At 39.9% G+C, this 21,487-nt stretch overlaps 1 protein-coding gene across 2 annotated transcripts; it reads right to left on the bottom strand.

Moving 5' to 3' along the window:
* Window positions 1-250: 250 nt before the first annotated feature.
* Window positions 251-21,487, bottom strand: ABCD2 (ABC transporter family protein). 2 transcript variants are annotated; one of them, XM_059598020.2, is made up of 9 exons: window positions 20,914-21,487; window positions 20,749-20,816; window positions 20,014-20,340; window positions 19,755-19,919; window positions 18,140-18,368; window positions 16,081-16,319; window positions 15,660-15,987; window positions 14,612-14,883; window positions 251-659 (listed from the first exon to the last, which is right to left on the bottom strand). In XM_059598020.2, exons 1-9 carry the CDS (start codon window positions 21,335-21,337, stop codon window positions 492-494), a joined length of 2,220 nt encoding a protein of 739 aa, XP_059454003.2. In that variant the 5' UTR covers window positions 21,338-21,487; the 3' UTR covers window positions 251-491. The 2 variants fall into 2 exon arrangements, with proteins under 2 accessions (XP_059454003.2, XP_059454005.2); XM_059598022.2 differs by lacking the exon at window positions 20,014-20,340 and having other exon boundaries at window positions 20,914-21,486.

Below are 21,487 nucleotides of genomic sequence, written 5' to 3'. Positions count from 1 at the left end.
ACCATCCATTCAAAATTCAATGGTAATTTTTATTGTCGTGTCAATGTGTACACAGTAACATTTCTTTTCTTTTTTTTGCATTGTTGGAGGCAGATCCTTTCTTATCCTGATTAACCCACGATAACCTTAAAAGTTCATAGCACAGATTTCTTACTGACCAAAAAGAACTGATAAGTTAACATTTTTATAGGTATATATTAAAAAAAAAAAAAAAAACAACAACAACAAAAACAACAACTAATGCTGCATCTATGTGTGAGCTCAGTATTTTATATAGTAACTGAAAATTTACTAGAAAACATCAAAGTGGAAAAAATCAAAATCATCTGCCGTGGAAGAGCAAAATAAGAACAGGCAACTGAATTTGCCATTTTAAATACAAATTCCAAATTAGAATGCTCCTTCCCAACTTTGGAGCATGAAAGTCTCATGAAAAGCAGCAAAAAATACATAATTATTTCCACAACAGCAACAATAGTAGGTCCAGTATATCATACGGTGTAACTATTAACCAAATCAATGAGCCAATTCTGTTGGGTACTGTCAGGGTCCGTCGCGGATATATGTAAGATCCTATTGTGGTAGTCTTTAATGGTATTCCGATGGCCGACGCTAATATATGTTATGCCTGCTGCTCTAATCTGCTGGTACAAATGAGCCTGCAAACAGAAACGCCATTAGAAAAACCTCAGGTTGAAGATATATCATGTTATCTCATCGTGAATGTACACAACAAGAAGAATTCTATAAGAACCAAGTCTGATTTTCATGGGTGGTATAGAAGCAATACTTTCTGCAGACAAGAATTAATGCCAATGGCCATTACCAGCATCATTTCTTCCAGTAGGATACATATCTCCTTTTCTAGAAGATATATAAATATTACACAAAACCCAAACCGTATGTAGCCGGCGTCTTCATTTTTCTCAAATAAATTAAGATTAAACTTTAGGGTAAATTATATATTTTCTAACCCAAATCTACCACCCCATTTATAATCTCCTTTCTGAACTTCAGCAACATTCATTTGGCCCCCTATTCGAAGAATTGTTGCAATGTTCCCCACTTTGTCCATATCAGGTGTTAATTTGGATAGAGAACGCAAAATATGCACTGCATGTGTTTCTTTGTAATTGTGAAATAACCAAATTACTCCTATATATTGCTTTCAAATGTCCAAGTGCTCTTGTGAATTCTAGCCAAATGTCATTGAAAAACCCTACCACCTACTCCATTATATCTAAACATTATCATACCTATCAGATGTAGGGGCACCCACAGTGGGGGCGTGCTCCTCTAGTCCACGCCAACAAAACATGAAGCAACACCTTGTGCATTACTCCATGCCTTGGGATAACGCCCAAGGCATTACGCCAAATGGCTTGTAACAGCTGTGTGGGTTAATGCCCAAGGCATTACTCCATGCATTTCTATAGCCTCCCATCAATGGGGGTGTACTTATATATATAACCCCCATTAGATGGTAAAATCATCATAAATCAGAAAATGTGTCAGAAATTTTCAAAAATATGTCTCTCTCATGGTTTGCTTTAACTGCTCTTAGACTCTGGAATTTGTGGCCATTGCTCTTGTAGTGTGCTTCACCGCGGCTAGGAAGAAAACACCGGAAACAAAAGAGTAAAAGCACATGGAACAACTGCAGTAAGATCCATATTTTCAGTGCAAGAGAGAGGTACCGAAGTTTAATTTTTCCACTGCATATTTTTCTAACATTGGTATCAGAACCTCTGTTAGTTGTTCTTGCACTGCTTTGGAAGAAAAAAAAAATTGGTCCTTACGTGTGTGTTGCCATGCTGGCCTCGCACCTACCCATTTCAGTGGTCCACACACACCACCGTGGAGCGACGTATGCCTCCCAGTGCTGCGAGCACCACCACATTGCATAGTGCACTCCGCTCACACAGTGCTGTGGGACAGTGACGGAACCAAAACTAAATGAAATTGAGAACGAAGAAAAGATTATTTGGCAGCACATTCGTATTGTGTTTGTACCTACTACCAGCAGGTTGTATAGCTTCTTGGATGTTGCAAAATAATTGTGGGTATATCATATTTTTGTGGAGGTTAAGCATTGCTCTAAGATATTGGACTCGAGAGGGACTAAAGATGCTTAATCTGATGTGACCAAATAAATCGGGCCATAATGAGACACTTATAGGATGTTTCTAAGTTGGTCCTTACAAGTGTGCTCAGTCCTTACAAGATTTGATATAATGCCCCCAACCTTTTCTGTAAGTGTGCTTAGTGGTCATACAGTCTATTTGTCAGTATGAACATGATTTGTTTCTTATGAATAATAATTTTATTGAAAGAAAATGACACAGCCCTCGTACACAAATAGTATACATAAGAGCCAATCACCCTCTAGGCTTCTCCAATCTAGTTAATCAAATCTACTAGATCCGATGAGGAAAATTTAGGAACATATATATAATATAATAGCCCAATCCAAAAGAGATCTATGAAAATAGGATTTTAGAGAAAGCACATTGGACTCGTAGTCCTCAAAGAAGTGCCGATTTCTTTCTCTCCAGATGCTCCACATTAAGAAAGCAGGAATAACTTTCAAAATTGCCTCTTGGTATGTCCACACCCCTGGATCTTCCAACAATAAAGTAGCTCTAGGACGTTGTTAGGCATCACTCATGAAACCCCAAATATGTTCAGAACCATGTGCTAGAGATCACTAGTGTATTCGTAATGAATGAGAAGGCAATACCAGTTAACAAGGGAGAAACCCCGCCTTTTAAGATTGACAATCGTTAGGATTCTATCCTTCGTTGCTGTCCATAAGAAGAAAGTAATGCAAGGAATGGTCTTAACCTTCCAAATACTTTTCCAGTGGAAGGAACCATGTTCGCTTGTTTGTAATGTTTTATAATCGCTCTTTACTTTGAAACCATGGCTGCTAGCTAGGGTCCACAACATTTTATCCACTTCCCCGGATGGTTTTCGAGGAGTACAATAGATTGGGAAAGGAGTCCAGAGATTCCAACTCCCAATCCTAGATTGCCCTAATGAAACTCGAATTCCAATGGATGGAAGAGCTCGAGGGATCCAAGTAGTCTGAATTAAGGCTTCTTTCTTACAGACTATTGAATAAATTTCTAGAAAAGAGTACTTTAGAGCCACATCTCCGTACCACACATCATGCCAAAAGTGAGTGCGATATTCGTCCCCAACCTCGAAGGATAAATTGAAGAAAGACCTCCAATCATTTCTAATATTCCCTCCAAAGACTCACCCTTAAGGCCTTCAAGCTTCCTCTGAATGCCAACCTCCTCTTTGGATCCGCACTTCTCAACAATTACTAGTCTCCATAAGGAATTCTCCTCTTGTCCGAATCTCCATAGCCATTTTCCAGGAAGAGTTTTGTTGAACATAAGATTTTTTACTCCCAACCCCCTCCTCTAGGGACCGGGAAAGCAAATAGTCTTTCAATTCACCAAGTGAAACTTGGACTCCCCCGCTTGGACCATCATGTTCATACACATGATGGAAAACAAGCCAAGAGATACATGGCTGGGTCTCACTGTGTGTGAGTGGGAGATATCATATGGAAAGGCACAGTGTGTGTGGCTATATATAGCCCTCCATCAAATGGGTGAGACCATCAGAAATCAGAGAAAAAGTGTTAGAAATTCTCAAAAATATCTCTCTCAATGTTTGTTTTAAGCGCTCTTAGACTCTGGAATTTGCTGGCATTGAGCTCGTTGTGTGCTCCACTGTCAGGAATACTAAAGAGTTAAAGCATGTGGAACAACCCCAATAAGATGCACTTTCGATGCAAGAGAGAGGTACCAAAATTTAAATTTTCTGTTGAATATTTTTCTAAAATATTGAGGACATTCGAGCACTATTCCAAAAAAAAATCCCACATAGCCTTGATTTCACTATTATAAAACCTCTCATTAACTGCAACACTAAGCTGTTTCTTTTTCTTTTTTAATAGGCAATTTTTTGGAGTTAAGTTATTTCTGAGACAATGTGGGATCTTAATCTGAATGTAGTTTCAGTAAACTGTCAGGAACCAAGCTACGGATGAGCATTATTTATCATTCCCAAGGAATTCTTCACCCTGAACCATCACGCCCAAACACCCCCCCCCCCAAACTTCCCAAAATAAAAATTCCCCTCACCAATCCAACATCTCCAGTCCCCAGTGGCCACCAAACACTTTTCTTTTTTTTTTTTTGTTTATTTATTTATTTATTTTTATTTCAACTCCAAATTGCTTCTTTTTATTTTTCATCTCCAAATCCACACCTCTACCAGCAAGCTACAAACCCTGACTAGTCCACCAATGAGCTTCATCTTTTTTCTTCTTCTTTAGCTTCTATAGACTGCCTAGGAGAGAGGGGAGGGAGTTAACTATGAAGCACAATCAGGGCGATGTGTTTGTGTTCATTTAGGATGTGTTTGTGTTCATTTAGGGGAAAGTTGATAAATGGCAGTTTGCGAATGTTTAAGGGTGGATAGAGTACCAAGAGGGAGGTGGTGCCAGGGAAAAGGGTCACCTTTGCGTGATGGAAAGGTTTCTACACCTTCCCAGAAGCTTCAATTCCTCCATAGTCAACACTAGCAAGGCTCCTCCAAACAAGCTTCTACATTCTAAAGGATAGCAGCAGAATCAGAATTAGGATCCTTTATAATTCATATGGTATTCTACCGTGTACAATTTCTTAAATGGTTGAGATATTGTCACATCAACATTGACTGCTTTTACCAACCCAGCATTTACTACCTTAGTATTTACCACATTACTATCTTTTTAAAAGTAATAAATGCTAAAGTGGAAAAATATTAGACATTTATTTTGGAAACAATGGTTGAAATTTAAAACATCATACATGGTAAACTACCATAAGAATTGTAGATTATTTTGGTCCCCACAATCAGCACCAAAGAGGTAGATAAGTGTAATCGAACCATTTAGTCACTTCTGGTCAGCAAAATCAGAGAGGGAGAGTTCGACATGGACAGCTTTTACGATTGGGCAGCCCTTGCAGAAAGATGGCTGCATCTTACAGGGGCTTGACGGCAGCACAAGGTGTTGATATTTGTGACTTGAATAAGACAAGTCAATACACGTGGGGCCCATTGCAAGTTGCTGTTCAGCCTAGAAATACTTCTCCTAGTTGGATTCCTTATGTGGTGTCGTGGCTTTATTCTTAAACACACCGACTTTGAGTCCTTGCCTGGGAGATTTTGGAGTACTTCTCCTACTTGGATTAGGAGCTCTTAAACCGCTTTTTGTCTCTTATAAAGGAGGAGCTGCACATTGTGACAAGGTGTTGTACCTCTAAAATACGGGTCAAATATCCCATTCGTAACGGTCAAGCACATTAATGACGGGGGGCGCATATCTCGTTCGTAACCACCAAATTAATGACCAAGATCACATCGATTGCAATGACGGTTTCACATTGACCATAACAGTCAGGAGACAGGGTTATTAATTCACCCATCAATCACTCTTGAATCCCATATTCCTTGCCTAATTACCATTCTAATCATCAGGCAACCTACACTATATATAGGCACAAGCTATGAAGCCTAAGGTACGCCATACATCCACATTCTTGAGAATATCAAACTCTGAAAGAAGCTAACTTAGGCATCAGAGTGAGACCCGCTGGCACCCCACCGGCGAGTTCTCCTGATGGGCTATTATTTTGCAGGAATTAAAGAAGCACAAAGACCAACGAAATTGAGGAAACCACGAAGACCGCGAAGAACGTGCCGTTCACACCAATCAAAGACTGTTGGACTAAAAAATGCATCAATAGTTTGGCGCCGTCTGTGGGAACGACTATTCGTTCTTATGAAATTAAAAATCTGTAACGGTGATGATCAAGCGTTCATATCGGTCGATGATTTTTCTTCTGCAAAAATCTTTGCCCCAAGACAGATACATGTTCGTTTGTAACAGATTTGCACGGATATACGTTCACGCATCTCAATTGCGCCCAATAGCGCCAAATCGGTGTTAGCCTACATCTTGACAACAAGATAAGTTTTCTTGTTCATCTCGTTAATTTATATTGAAGAACATACGTGACGATAATTCAATGGATTGATTATGGGTGACATATCATTTTTACTTACTAAAATTGGCATTCGTCCATTGACGATGGGATGACCCTCTTACGGGATTTGTCATCCAGATTCACCATTCTTCAAGCATGAATGGTCAGAACTAGTTGGTCAAAGGCAGGATGGTCGGACTTTTCACCCTCGGATTCAAAAGGGTGATCAACCTTTCATCCTCGGATTTTTCATCCCCGGGTTCAAAAGGGTGGTCAGCTTTCATCCTCGGACTTTCCACCCTCGGATTCAAAAGGGTGGTTGAGCTTTCATCATCGGACTTTTCACCCTCGGATTCAAAAGGGTGATCAACCTTTCATCCTCGGATTTTTCACCCTCGGATTCAAAAGGGTGCTCGGGCTTTCTTCCTCGAATTTTTCACCCTCAAATTCAAAAGAGTGATCAGCTTTTCATCCTCAGATTTTTCATTCTTGGATTCAGAAGGGTGGTCGGGATTTCATCCTCGGAAAAGGAACAAAGCAACATCCTCGGAAAGTGAATAAAACAAGGGAGTAAACCCTTAGCAAAAAAAATCTCCCGCCTTGGGAACTAGGGAGTAAATCCTTAACAAAAAAAATCTCCCGCCTCGGGAACGAGGGAGTAAACCCTGAGCAAAAAAAATCTCCCATCTCGGGAACTAAGGAGTAAACCCTCAACAAAAAAAATCTCCCATCTTAGGAACTAGGGAGTAAACCCTCTACAAAAAAAATCTCCCATCTCGAGAACTAGGGAGTAAACCCTTAGCAAAAAAATCCCTCATCTCGGAAACAAGAACGGGAGACAACCCGGTAAAAAACAAGAAGCGTCATTGGAAACAAGGAGACAATCTTGGGCTAAAAACAATTAACGGGAGACAACCAGACAAAAAACCAAGAATACCATCGGATTCAAAACAACAAGGGGGTCAAACAGTACCCTCGGTTCTCATACTCAGATTCAAAACAACAAGGGGGGTCAGACACTACCCTCAGGTCCACCCCTCGGATCAAAGAAGATTATTACTTGGTTTCTCAACCAAGTCTTGAAGAGAGGATCTCGGTTTTTATCCTTGGGTCTCGGGTCCACCCCTCGGATCAAAGAAGATTATTACTTGGTTTTTCAACCAAGTCTTGAAGAGAGGACCTCGGTTTTTATCCTCAAGTCTCGGGTCCACCCCTCGGATCAAAGAAGATTATTACTTGGTTTTTCAACCAAGTCTTGAAGAGAGGATCTCAGTTTTTATCCTCGGGTCTCGGGTCCACCCCTCGGATCAAAGAAGATTATTATTTGGTTTCTCAACCAAGTCTTGAAGAGAAGATCTCGGTTTTTATCTTCGGGTCTCGGGTCCACCCCTCAGATAAAAAAAGATTATTACTTGGTTTTTCAACCAAGGCTTGAAGAGATGGTCTCAATTTTTATCCTCGGGTCTCGGATTCAACCCTCGGATATTGAAGATGACTGTTTTCTATCCTTGGGTCGGTTTTACCCTCGGGTCAAAGAAGGTGATTACTTGGTTTTTCAACCAAGTCTTTGAGAAAGGGTCTCAGTTTTTGCCCTCGGGTTCCGGTTTTCACCCTTGGGTCTCAGTTTTCACCCTCGGGTCTCGATTTTTATCCTCGGGTCTCAGGTAGAACAGGTTGTGGAATCCCCAAGAAATGCTAAAATTCCCTATCCAAGTTCCTCGGATAAAGGAATTTGGGGGGTAACTGTTGTACCTCTAAAATACGGGTCAAATATCCCATTCATAACGGTCAAGCACATTAATGACTAGGGGCGCATAACTCGTTCGTAACCACCAAATTAATGACCGAGATCACATTGATTGCAATGGCAGTTTCACATTGACCATAACGGTCAAGAGACAGGGTTATTAATTCACCCATCAATCACTCTTGAATCCCATTTTCCTTGCCTAGTTACCATTTTAATTATCAGGCAACCTACACTATATATAGGCACATGCTATGGAGCCTAAGGTACACCATACATCCACATTCTTGAGAATATCATGTCAATTGTACTGAATACCTCTCAATGTGAGGGTTGCTAGTATTATATAGAAATTATCTAGGTAATTACAGGCTGTATCTCAGTGATTACAGCAATCTAGGGAAACAAATAAGGTAACTAAAATCTACCTATTAATTACAATATACTATAGCTATAATACAAGAACCTGCCATAACTAGAAAGACTAATTATGGCTAAATATATATGGACCGTATCTGATTGACATCCCCCCTCAAATTGATGCTGGTCGATCAAGAAGCATCAATTTGTCCACAAGAAACTGATGACGTTGTCGTGTCATAGCCTTCGTGAAGACGTCAGCTATCTGGAGATCAGTGGAAACATGAGGAAGAGAGATAACACGAGTGTCCAAGGCTTCCCTAATAGAATGACAGTCTACCTCAATATGCTTCGTACGTTCATGGTAAACAGGATTAGCAGCTATTTGAATGGCACTAGTATTATCAGCATGAAGAGGAGTAGAATCAGTTTGAGAAAAACCAAGCTCAGCCAAAAGCCCACGAAGCCAGACAATCTCAGAACAAGCAGCAGACATTGCTCGGTATTCGGATTCAGTAGATGATTTAGAAACACGAGCTTGCTTCTTACTCTTCCAAGAAATCAAAGAAGCACCAAGAAACATGCACCAACCCGTGATAGACCGCCGAGTGTCAGGACATCCTGCCCAATCCGCATCACTATAAGCAACAAGGCGAAGAGGAGAGCCAGTTGGAAAGAACAAACCACGGCCAGAAGAGCCCCGAAGATATCGAATGATACGCCGAACAGCAGCTAAATGAAGATGGCGGGGAGTTTGCATAAACTGGCTAACTTGCTGGACAGCGAAGGAAATATCAGGCCGAGTAATAGTCAAATAATTCAAGCTGCCTACCAACTGTCGGAACACAGTAGGATCAGAGAGAAGATCACCCTCCTCACTTCGATATTTCACATTAACCTCCATAGGAGTATCCACCGAAGAAGAATCCTGAAGACCAGCTAGACTAATCAAGTCCTGGGTATATTTGTGTTGATTCAAGAATATACCAGAAGAATCAGTGTGCACCTCCAAACCCAAAAAATACGTAAGAGGACCAAGGTCTTTCATATGAAAAGAGTCTTGAAGATTCCGCTTGAGATGGGCAATCAAACTGGAGTCGGTTCCCGTAATGACAATATCATCCACATACACAAGTAAAAGAACAAGACCAGCCGGAGTCTTGCAAAGGAACAAAGAAGAATCATATTGGCTTTGGACAAAGGAGAAGCGAAGCAGAGTAGACCTGAATTTTTCAAACCATGCCCGAGGAGCCTGTTTTAAGCCATAGAGAGACCGCTTCAACTTACACACAGCGGCAGATGGAGAAGAAAACAACCCCGGAGGAGGAGTCATGTAAATATCTTCTTTGAGATCACCATGAAGAAAAGCATTTTTGACATCCATCTGGTGAAGTGGCCAGCCTTGGGAGGCAGCAATAGAAATAATTGTACGCACTGTAGTCATCTTCGCGACCGGAGCAAATGTCTCCTCATAGTCCACCCCATATTCTTGCCTGTTCCCAAGAGCAACTAATCGAGCCTTATACCGATCCAGAGTCCCATCAGAGCGAAGCTTAATCGAGTAAACCCATTTACAACCAATGGCGTTAACATGAGAGGGGCAAGGAACCATGTCCCATGTATGATTGTCCTGGAGAGCCCGAAGTTCCTCATCCATCGCTTTCCGCCAACATTCATATTTAACAGCCTCGGAAAAACATGTAGGGATGGAAATAGAAGATAAAGTAGCAGTAAAGGAAGTGTGGGGAAAACCATACCTATCAGGAGGACGTGATACCCTAGCAGATCGTCGAAGACCAGACTCATGAACTGTCTCAGATGGCAAGTCAATCGGAGGAGTCGTCGGAACAGTTTCAGATAAAGGGTCAGTCTCGGGAAGGGGCAAAGTTGGTAGACGTCGAGTATACACAATTCCAGGTTTGAACCGCTCAGGCAGAATAGGCAATTCATCAAAACAAGGTAGAATACTAATCTCAGGCAATGATTCAACATGTGTAGAAAAGAAACATTGATGCTCAAAGAACACAACATTACGAGATATACGAAATTTGTCAAAACAAGGATCATAGCAAACATAACCTTTGTGAGAAACACTATAACCCATAAATGCACATTTAACAGACTGAGCAGAAAGTTTGTGACGTTCATGAGCAAGTAAATGAACAAAACAAACACATCCAAAAGTATGAAGATTAAAATAGCTAGGATGCTGTTGATACAAACGATAATAAGGAGAATCAAACTGTAAGACCTGAGAGGGCAGTCGATTAATTAAGTAAACGGCAGTAGATAATGCCTCAACCCAGAATTTAGAAGGAACAGAGGACTCAAGTAATAAAGTACGAACAACATCCAAGAGATGGCGGTTCTTTCGTTCCGCCACCCCATTTTGCTGAGGAGTATAAGGACAAGAGCGCTGAGAGATAATTCCTTTGTGGCGTAAGAAATCATGAAACTCGTGGGACATGTATTCTCCACCAGAATCAGACCTCAAAATCTTAATCCCTGTAGAAAATTGATTCTCTATATATGCTACAAAGGTCTGGAAAACAGACAAAACCTCGGATTTGGCCCGAAGAAAATAGACCCAAGTATATCGACTGAAATCATCTATGAATGTTACAAAATATTTATATCGAGCATGAGAAATTACAGGAGAAATGCCCCATACATCACTATGCACAACATCAAAGCATTTTGTAGCACGACTACCATGAGAAGTAAACGAAAGAGTTTTACTCTCACCAAGTTTGCATACAGAACAATCAAATGACAAATTTTGAGAAACGCGTTCTTTATTGCCTAACAAACCAGAATTTAACATATGAGACAGAATAACAGAATTTGGATGACCCAAACGTTTGTGCCATACTTCGTTCGAAGTATTAACTGTCCTACAAGCTAAAGATAAACAACTAGGAATTGAAAAGTGCAGTGGAAATAGTCTGCCAACTTTAGGCCCCTTCGCGAGTATCTTCCCCGACACCTGATCCTGCACAAGACAACCATCACGAGAGAAATGGACATCATAGTTTTTTTCAACTAACTGGCCAACTGAAATAAGACTATTAGAAAGGCCAGGAGAGACATAAACATCTCTGAATGAAGGATTAATATCTCCTACTTCATTAATAGCTAAATGACTTCCATTAGCTACTTGAATATGAGATGAACCATGATATGGACGAACATTGCAAAGAGTATCAGACGATCTGGTCATATGATTGAATGCTGCAGAATCAATAAGCCAAGACTTAGATAAAATAGTACCATTACCTTGGAGCCCTAAGGCAGAAAAGGCTGACATAATCATCTGCTGGACCATTTCAGGAGTAAGAACAGCTGATCCAGCCGCAGAAGAAGAGGCTGAGGACATCACTGGAGCAGCAGAGGTGTTTATTGTAGCCTGATAAGCAGTAGCTTGACGATTCTGAGGCCGAGTTGGACATTCTTTGATAAAGTGGCCCGGTTTTTTACAGTAATTGCAAGATTTCTTTGCACAATTGGCGGCAATATGACCATACTCCTTACAGCTAAAACACTGGACCTTGCGCATATCCTTACCTTTCCCTTTCCCATAGGCTGCATAGGCTACTGGATTTGGATTGGAATCGTGCTGAAACGTAGCCTGTGTGAGAAGACGCTGCTCCTCACGAAGTAATTCTCCAAAACAAACATCCAAAGATGGCGAAGGGTCCCGATTCATTAAATTTGAGCGAGTAACCTCAAATTCAGGGCGTAATTTCATCAGGAATTGATCTCTCTTGCTCTGCTCATGAACAGCCTGAACAGCAGAGAGAGATGCAGCAGGTACCTTCGCATAAACCATATCAGAAAATTCTCCCCACAAATTCTGAAAACCAGAAAAATACTCTGGAATGGAGAGATTGCCTTGAGTGTAATTAGCAATCTCATATTCCAGCTGAAAACGGCGTGCGGTATTGTCCTGATGATAAACCTTCAGCAAATACTCCCACATAGTCTTCGCAGTCTTATAGGGCCTCAAATTGAGCACAATAAGAGGATCAACAGACCCTAAGATCCATGACATCACACGTGCATCCTTGACCTTCCACTTAGCTAAATCCTTAGCTTCCGTAGGAGCTGGATCACTACCGTCAATATGGCCCCACAATTCTTTTCCCGTAACAAATAATTGAAATTGGAATTCCCAAGCAGAATAATTTTTTCCAGTAAAACGGACCCCAAAAGTCTCGCTAGAAGACATAATGAAATAAAAAAAATTAGAAATTAGACAACCTGAAAAAGAAGTAACAGGCCCACCAGATCTGTTGGATAGCAAGCCCAAGTCCTCTCAAGTCAAACAGCACCAACCAGCAGCCCACCAGAATAGCAACACAGCCCAAGCCCAGCAAGCCCAAGTCCAAGCAAGCCAAACAGCAATCCTAATTTGCTGATTGCTGACCACACCAAACAGCACCAAACAGCCAGCCCAAATCCAAACAGCAAGCCCAAACAGCACCAAACAGCAAGCCCAAACAGCCAGCCCAAACAGCCAGCCCAAATCCAAACAGCAACCCACTCAGCAATCCCTAAACCACGCTCACAGCACCAACCAGAAACACGTCAACAGCCCCAAAACCTCCAGAATAGCGCCCAAACAGCACCCAAATCAGTCAGCAACCCAAACAGAAATTGCCGACAACACCAAAATAGCCGACAGAAATCGCCGACAGCCCCAAAACCTCCAAAATAGCGCCCAAACAGCACCCAAATCAGTCAGCAACCCAAACAGAAATTGCCGACAACACCAAAATAGCCGACAGAAATCGCCGACAGCCCCAAATTCCCGGGAACACCACGCCGACAGCACCACGCCGACCTTCCAGAAATCGCCGGAAACACCACAGACTTCACAGACCTCCAAAGAGTCTGCCGACAGCTACTAATCACCACAAAAGGAGTAGTTTCCGGTAAGAAATTCCCTACCCTCAATAGAAACTGCCGCTACCCTCGACAGAAACTTCCGAAAAACAATTTAGAACCCTAATTTAGATGATTTTGGCTTTGATACCATGTCAATTGTACTGAATACCTCTCAATGTGAGGGTTGCTAGTATTATATAGAAATTATCTAGGTAATTACAGGCTGTATCTCAGTGATTACAGCAATCTAGGGAAACAAATAAGGTAACTAAAATCTACCTATTAATTACAATATACTATAGCTATAATACAAGAACCTGCCATAACTAGAAAGACTAATTATGGCTAAATATATATGGACCGTATCTGATTGACATATCAAACTCTGAAAGAAGCTAACTTAGGCATCAGAGTGAGACCCGCCAGCACCCCACCGGCGAGTTCTCCTGATGGGCTATTATTTTGCAGGAATTAAAGAAGCACAAAGACCAACGAAATTGAAGATCAAGGAAACCACGAAGAATACGAAGAATGTGCCGTTCACACCAATCGGAGACTATTGGACTAAAAAATGCATCAACACAAGGTGTGCCAAAAACAATTGAGAGAAAGAAAAGGTGAGAGCACCATAAAGAAGAGAGTTTTTTCCCTTTTGTTATTATTCTCCTTTGGGCAAAGTGAGAATTGGGTGTATTTGGGACTTCGGGTTTGAGTGGTTTTCTAGCCCTGTTACTCTCTTGTACTCATCTTTTGACAGTAGATTTTCTTCAAATCCTCTCCGCCAGTCGACATAGGCTTATTAAGTCGAATCACTTAAATCTTTGTGTTGTGTGTGATTGCTTATCTTTGTTATTCCGCATTCTTCTTATTTCTCGCATCTCATGGGTCTTGGGTAATAGGATTAATTTCCTAACACAAAGGATCGTGGCCTAGCAGCAGCACAACTAACAGAGAAAGGCAGCAGGTGAAGGAGAATTGACAGGGGCCAAAGTCTTGGATATTGTTCATGTTTGTTTATTTAGGGTTTCTTCTATTTGAATTTATCTGGCCACAAGAGAATAGGATGGAGACCAATCACCATTTTAGGGTAATTTGATATTTTCATAGCTTCAATCAGCATGTGCAACCCATGTGTTATGTCTTCCGTCCAAATTAACTAATGATTTAGTCAAAGGAAGGACATTGCAACAAATTCGTCGAAATAGGGCCCTAATTGGACATTTTAAAGTTTAGAGGGGGGATCGGAAAATAGGATGGTAATTTCGGGGAGGGTGGAAGGAGGAGGGGGAGGGTTGAGTATAATTTACCCTAAACATTATTAAATAAGTAGGGCCCACAATTAGTGCACTGTTACTGAAGCATCTTGTATGAAAAAATTCACTCACTTGACTAGAAGTTGATAGGATGAAAAGGACTGGAAAGGTACATTGCCTCATACAAGTACATTGTTCAATGACCATATAAGAGGAACAAAGTAAAACATGTTGGGTTCCCTAGTCTAGCCTAATCTGGAAACCAAACTAGCATTATAAAATAAAACATTGAGAAGATTAAAAGTATACGGTACCTCGTTGGCTTCATCTAGAGCGCTGGTAGATTCATCCAATAGAACTAATTTTGGTTTCGAAAGCAAAAGACGTGCAAAAGCAAGGCGTTGCTGCTCTCCAAGGGAAAGAACACTGGACCATTCACATGTCGAATCCAGACTGCCAATACGAGACAATATATAGCCAAGCCGGACGTCCTCTAAGACCTGTATAAGATCATCTGTTGTGGGCTTAGCAAGCTTCTTGCTCACATTTCCTGAGACTGGTACCGGCATCAAGAAAGGCAGTAAACCTGTGAAATAAATTAGATTACACTGAGAGATCAAAGCTGAGAATGGTAAATAAAAATGAGAACTGGATACATATAAAAGATGAGAAGCCAAGTGATAATATAATCACACAATTCAATAATCAATGGTTCAACATGGCATACCTACCTGAATCGTATAAGCTAAAATTGATGACAGTGGTATATGAACTGTTAAGTTCTCTGTTAGTATATTAATGTATGGGGTGCTTAATAGGCATTACTGGCCGACTTCCTAATCGATAAGTTGTTTAAAACATGATATCAGAGCCTTGGTTATATGAGATCTTTAGTTCGATCATGGTAAGTGATGTAACACATGTTTGTTTCCAATTCTTTTACAGTATTCTGTTTCTGCTTCAAGTTCATGCACAAGGCCTGCATTTAGTTTAGGCCCTTTAGGGTGTTGGGTGGGCCAGCACAAGAGGAGGGTGTTATGGTGTTAAGCTTGATATACATTGGTGGACCTGTATCCTATCCACTTAAGCTTTTGGCACATTCGTTTACACTCTCGAATCAAAATTCAATTTCCTGTAGCAAAGATCCATCAATTCTGACACTTTTTGTTGTAACCCAAAACCCATTGAGGTCAGAAAGATAATTATTTGATAGCATTGGATAAATTTTAACTATGAAGTGATATGTTTGGAAAAAATGCGCTTATAAAGAGGCTTGCCAACACGAAATGTGCTGCGGAAATGTGATGCAGACATATTTTGACAACTTTAGAGCATGTCATGGAAAAAAATTTAATTACATACCAGATGGTTTAGCACTCTCTAAATTCGCAATCGCATCTTCAGCCCATGTAGGATAAAGCAATTGTTGACGAAGTGTTCCCAAAACCATATACGGTCTTTGGGGAAGGAAAAATATGCCTCTAGAATTTCTATTTATAGTTCTTTCAAGTTCCTCATGCATATCATCATGCACAGTACTTACTTCGGGAGGATTCCCGTCTGAAGAAATTGATGGCAGAAGATATTCTCCATCTTTCACATAAAATGTGATTGTTCCTCTTCCAGTACTCCAAAGACCAGCCATAGCTCGTAGCAAGGAAGTCTTACCACTCCCGCTAGGTCCCATTACCTGTTAGCACAATTACATAACAGGAAATTTTTTGGGTCCCTACAGCCTTGCCAAGATAAAAATTCAAAAATAAAATAAAAATAAGTCACTAACCAGCAAGTGATCCTTCTCATTGATCACCAATGATAAGTCTCTAACAAGTGTAGCTTTACTTGGTGTCTGTAGAGTCAAATTCTCTATATCCAGTAATTTTTGGTGGACGTCTTTGGGCATGGATCCATTGGAGTCCAGTACAGGGGAACTTCTAACACTATGGTATACAACACGTATCTCTTCTGAGGGGTCAGAAACACTCTTAGAGCTGCTCCTATCTAGAATGTCATCAAATTCACCTGCATATGTGGGAGGGTAAAAGCTGTTATCATTTTTTTTTTATAAGTAATCGAGATATCATTAAAAATGTAAAGCGCCCCTAGATACATAAAAAGTATACATGAGAAAATATTTAACTAGAAGGAGAAAAAAGAACAAGGAAATCATGATAACTAATAAGGAAAAACAAAAGTAGCTATCCAAAGATACAAAGTATAGAAAATAAATAAATAAAGCCTTAATCTCCTCCAAAGTCCTCTCACGATTCTCAAAACTTCTATCATTTATTTCCCTTCATAGACACCACAACAGAAATGAATGCACTATCTTCCACACAACAACACTCCAAACACTACCGGTAGTCCACCAACACGCATATATGTCAACTACTCATCTAGGCATAACCCAAGACAGTTCAAATTGAGTGAATAAATCATCCAATAAGGCCCTGGCAACCTCACAATGAAGAAGAAGACAGTCCACAGACTCCCCCTTCTTTTTATATATACAACACCTATTAACCACGATGACATGTCGTTTCCTCAGAGTGTCCATAGTAAGGATCTTACCTAAAGCCACCAACCAAGCAAAAAAGGCTACCCTCAAAGGAACCTTAGTCAACCAAACACTCTTCCAGGGGAATTGAGAACCAAGACACTGTAGAAGGATCTAATAGAGAATAACCCTCTTTTGGATGGAACCCACCAAAACTTGTTTCCATCTTCCTGTCTCACTCTAACTAAATATAATACCTGAACAAGAAGTCAAAAGCATTCGCCCTCCCAATCATGAGCTGATCTAGCAAAGTTTACATTCCATTGATTGGAGCTACCCAAATCTCCAAGTGAGCCTCAACAGAAGCATCTTTTGCACAAGTAATGCCATATAACTAGAAAAGCTTCCTTAAGGGCCATATCCCCACACCATAGATCATGCCATAAATTGACCTTGGAGCTATCTCTCATCTCAAATCTGGTATGACTAGAGAACTTCTTCTAACCCCTCCTAATAAGTGCTCATATGTAACCCATTAAGTGTTCAAATGTAAAGACATCTAACCCATAGAGGACTCCCTTGCAAGTTTCACAAAGTCACGCCTCATGGGTCATGCATTTGACCTCATGAATCATTAATGAATTCATGAATGAGTAAAAGGAGATTATTAGACAAAAAATAGAAGTTAAAAAAAAAAAAAATGTAACTTTACAAAGAAAAATGGCAATAGTGGAAGATGGACAACAATATGTTATAAAAAAAAAAAAAAAAAAAAAAAAAAAAATAGCATGAGAAGGAGAATCACACACACACATGCAAAGAAGAAGCACAATAGTGGAAGAAGGACAACAATATTTTCTAATCACACGCACACACAAAGAATAATGGCAATAGCAGAAAATGGACAACAATATTTCTAACAACAAAAATGGCATGAGAAGGAGAATCACACACACACACTCCAACACAATATAACATTAAACAACAACATTTTTAGCAACATTGTGATCATTTTAAATCTGCTAGATATGAACTACTTTCAAATAATGGTTGGATAAAAGTGCGTCTAGGGAAAACAGATGTACAGATATCTCATAAACTATTGGACATTGTTTATTACATCACAGCTTATAACCATCCCAGCCAAACATCCTTCTGCTTTCCAGAAAAAAGTAACTCTGTAGCAAAGTCAAAAATACATCATGTTTCCTTAACTCTTCTATCTTAACCTTTCTCATGGAGATCCCATTGCAGGATGGGCCGGATGAGTATTTCACCTTTGTAATTGCTCAAAGATGTAAGGGAGCCTACTTATTCAAGGAGATAACAGGAAAAAGTACAGTACCTAGTCGATCAATGACAGCTGAAAATGCGCTGATGGCCTGAAACTGGTAAACAATGAGAGAGAAGTCTCCAAGTATATGATTGAAAGCAGATACTGACTGGTTAATGACACCAAACTCAATTTTGCCCGAGAAATACATGGGAGCAACAACGGCCGCAGGAAGAATTTGAATGAGGTAGCGATAGCCACTGGTGAAGAACTCTAGATTTCTAGAAGCTATCAATAATTGCTGCAAAACAAAACAATAAAAGTAATTGATCATTTTCAATGGGCCATGAATATATCATCATAAGGAATTAGACTCATCAATAAAACTAAAAACTTGAATTAGTCAAAAATCAACGAGAAGCTAGAGGAGGCACCAATCAGAAAAATAAAATAAAATAAAATAAAATAAAAAGAGTGAAAGTTAAAGTAAAATGGTTTGGGGCCATGATTAACATTAAAAGTACTAATATCCAGCAGTTAATGTTATATTATATGAATTAATAAACATTTAAAGCACAAGTATCACAACATGATAAGACATTACAATTTCAATATTAGCCGCTAGTAACATATGAGGGTTTTTTGTCCTATTGAGTGACGGTCACAGGAGCGTATAGAAAGTTGATAGCAGTACTATCCCACATCACTAAATTTTCATAAAAGAAGATGAATTCTCTTATAGAAATCCAGCAATTATTATTGCTTTGGTGGCAATATTGAACATAGTCACATCCAGCATATATAAACATAGGGGTGTTGTGTTTGTGCATGTGATGAAAAAGTTTACAGCAGTGGCTTCAAAAAAAAAAAAAAAAAAGTATGCTAAAGTATTGATTAAATTATTAAATTTATCTGTTCTTATCAGTTTAAGCTTTTGGGATAAGTGGTGATTCAACATGATAAGTTTTTGAAACAAGTGGTGATTTAAACTGGAATCAAAGCCAGAGAACATGAATCTGAACCTTGTCTCAGTCATTCACCCCCTATTTAAATTAAGTATTCCACGTGTGTTGGACCTCACCTATTAAAAAAGGGAATTTGAGTCCACACGTGAGGATAAATGTTAAAAATATTGATTAAATGATTAAATTTATCTCTTCTTATCAGCTTAAGCTTTTAAGAAAAATGGTGATTTAACAAAGTGCAAACATGAATTTTTGTTTGCAAAGACCTTTGCAGGTAGGAAACACCATAGTAATACTGAGATAATGCTTTGCAAAACGTAGGTCTCCAACATGGGAGAGGGGGAGGGGGGCAATTAATACCGACTTACAGGTTCCATAAGAATAAGGCCAAAATCTTAGGACAAAAATATTAACCAATAGCTAGGTCTCTGGAAGGGGGGGATGGGGGGAATGTTGATGTTACTATAAGGACTCTTAACATGAATTATGTTTTCAAACATGGAACTGCCTAGAGAAATACTCTTGGACTCTAGCATTATAAATTATACCATTAAGCTTCTCACAACCTCATACAAGAATATATGATGTAAGATCCTGTAAGTAAAAAGGGGGGAAATATTCAAGGTGTGAGAGAACTGGGAGTTGTCGAAGAAAAAGCATATGATTGTAATGTGGCAAAATATATAAAATGGAAACAGCAGGAGAAACCAAAACATCCATACAGTCAAATTTTCAAAAGCACTTCTGAAGCGCTGCAGCAGAAGTTGCATTTCATTTTCTTCTCCACCATAGAAAGCAATCGATTCAGAATTTTCTCTAACGCGTACAAGTCCATAACGAAAATCTGCTTCTTTTTTCTCTTGCAAAAAATTTAGAGACACCAAACCCTGAAATTATAAGTGAAACAGTTTCCAGTCAGCTGAACATGTACCATCTTTATTGGAAAAAATTCAACGTGTTTTGTGAAAATGGGGTACTCACCCTTCCAAGAAAAATGCTAATAGCAGTTCCACCGATCGAATATACAAGAAGAACAACAAACAGTGGAGGATAGATGCCATACAAGATGTTGCTAAATGAGATCAAGTCTACAGCAGCATTGAAAAGTGTCAAAGAGAAGGAAAGGGCTGTTCCCGTGAAGGAACTCAGATCATCAACAATCCGCTGATCTGGGTTATCAATAATTGATTGTGATTGAATTTTGTAAAATGTCTGATTCTCCAGATAGCGCTCCATGTAATATTTTGTCATCCAAGACCTCCATCTCAAAGAAAGAATTTCTCTTGCATAATCTCTCAATACAAAAAACTGCCAAACAACAATGCACAAGGGGACAATTGTATAAACATGTTTAGATCAACAGTGCAAGAGACTACATGTGAATTCTACAGTACTAACAAAGATGGTTAGAAGTGGCTACTCATAAAAAGAAACCCAGATAACCAATATATTCTTTCATTTTTCATAAGTTAAATGACAATACTTTTATAAATCTACTTGATATATCTGGATGATTGTCTCTAATACGGTAAACAATTTTTTTTAAAAAAAATGTAAAATTAACAAGTCTCACATTTCCATAGAGCTGAAAGCAATATCACATTATTTGTCATTGACATCTTGGTCTGTCTCACATAATGGAAATGTGTGAGAATGAATAGAAGACAAAGCTAGCAGAAGAATACCTAATACAGAAAGTGGACCAAATGTGCTCACCGGAATTCCACCAGCAAAGCCTCCCAGGTAATACAGAAGCTGCATCGTGAATTGTTCTTGGTCCTTGTCTATTTATGCAAAACTAAATAGTATCACTACCAAAGCAAAGTAGCGGCATATATATATATACACATGGGTGTGTGTAGAAAAAGGAAGAGAAATTACTAGCAAGAGCATTGTAGAAGTCGCGGCCGAGGAAACTGAAGCCAACGCTAATCCCCGTTGTTCCTAAAGTGAGAGCAAAGACAGCGGCAAGCTGCAGCCTCGCCTGGACCTTGTCGTCAGAGAACCAATAGGGCGCTGCCACCTTCCACAATCTCCTCAGAAGCGTACTTTTCTCATCAAGGCCTTCCCTTTTCACATCATTCTTTTCTGGGTTTGAAGAAGTTAAAGTTGTAGTGGAAGAGTCAGAGGTCGGTTCGGCGGAGACGATGGTGCTCCTCCTCCACCTCCTCCTCCTGCTCCTCCGGTGAGGCTCAGCATTGGCAACGAGAGAGGGCGGCATGGTTGCTGATGAATGTTTGGAGAGAAGGGCCACATGGGTATGCGTTGCACATGGCACACATGCTTGTAGTAGCACCACTCCCATCACTTTGCCGGGTTTCTCTCTAAATTGCCATTTATGTCATTCTTTTTTTTCTTGTTGGGTTGGGAATATTTATTATTTTTGGTTGGAGTGGCGTCTACGCTTTCTTCTGGGTTTGCTTTTGGAAACCAACCACTTATCCGCAGCTCTGCA

Source organism: Corylus avellana, chromosome 7 (genome assembly GCF_965113065.1).
Source record: "Corylus avellana chromosome 7, dhCorAvel1.hap1.2, whole genome shotgun sequence".
Lineage (NCBI taxonomy): Eukaryota > Viridiplantae > Streptophyta > Magnoliopsida > Fagales > Betulaceae > Corylus > Corylus avellana.
The sequence above is the reverse complement of the archived record's forward strand: the minus strand, read 5'-3'. Positions and strand labels throughout refer to the sequence as shown.

Excerpts from the sequence above, each read along its gene's own strand:
- ABCD2 (XM_059598020.2), bottom strand. The coding sequence starts at position 21,337 with ATGGGAGTGGTGCTACTACAAGCATGTGTGCCATGTGCAACGCATACC. Across the intron at positions 20,817-20,913 it reads CTTCTACAATGCTCTTGCTA|ACAAGGACCAAGAACAATTC; the intron begins GTAATTTCTCTT and ends TTGCATAAATAG. Across the intron at positions 18,369-19,754 it reads GTGCTTTTGAAAATTTGACT|CAATTATTGATAGCTTCTAG; the intron begins GTATGGATGTTT and ends TTTGTTTTGCAG.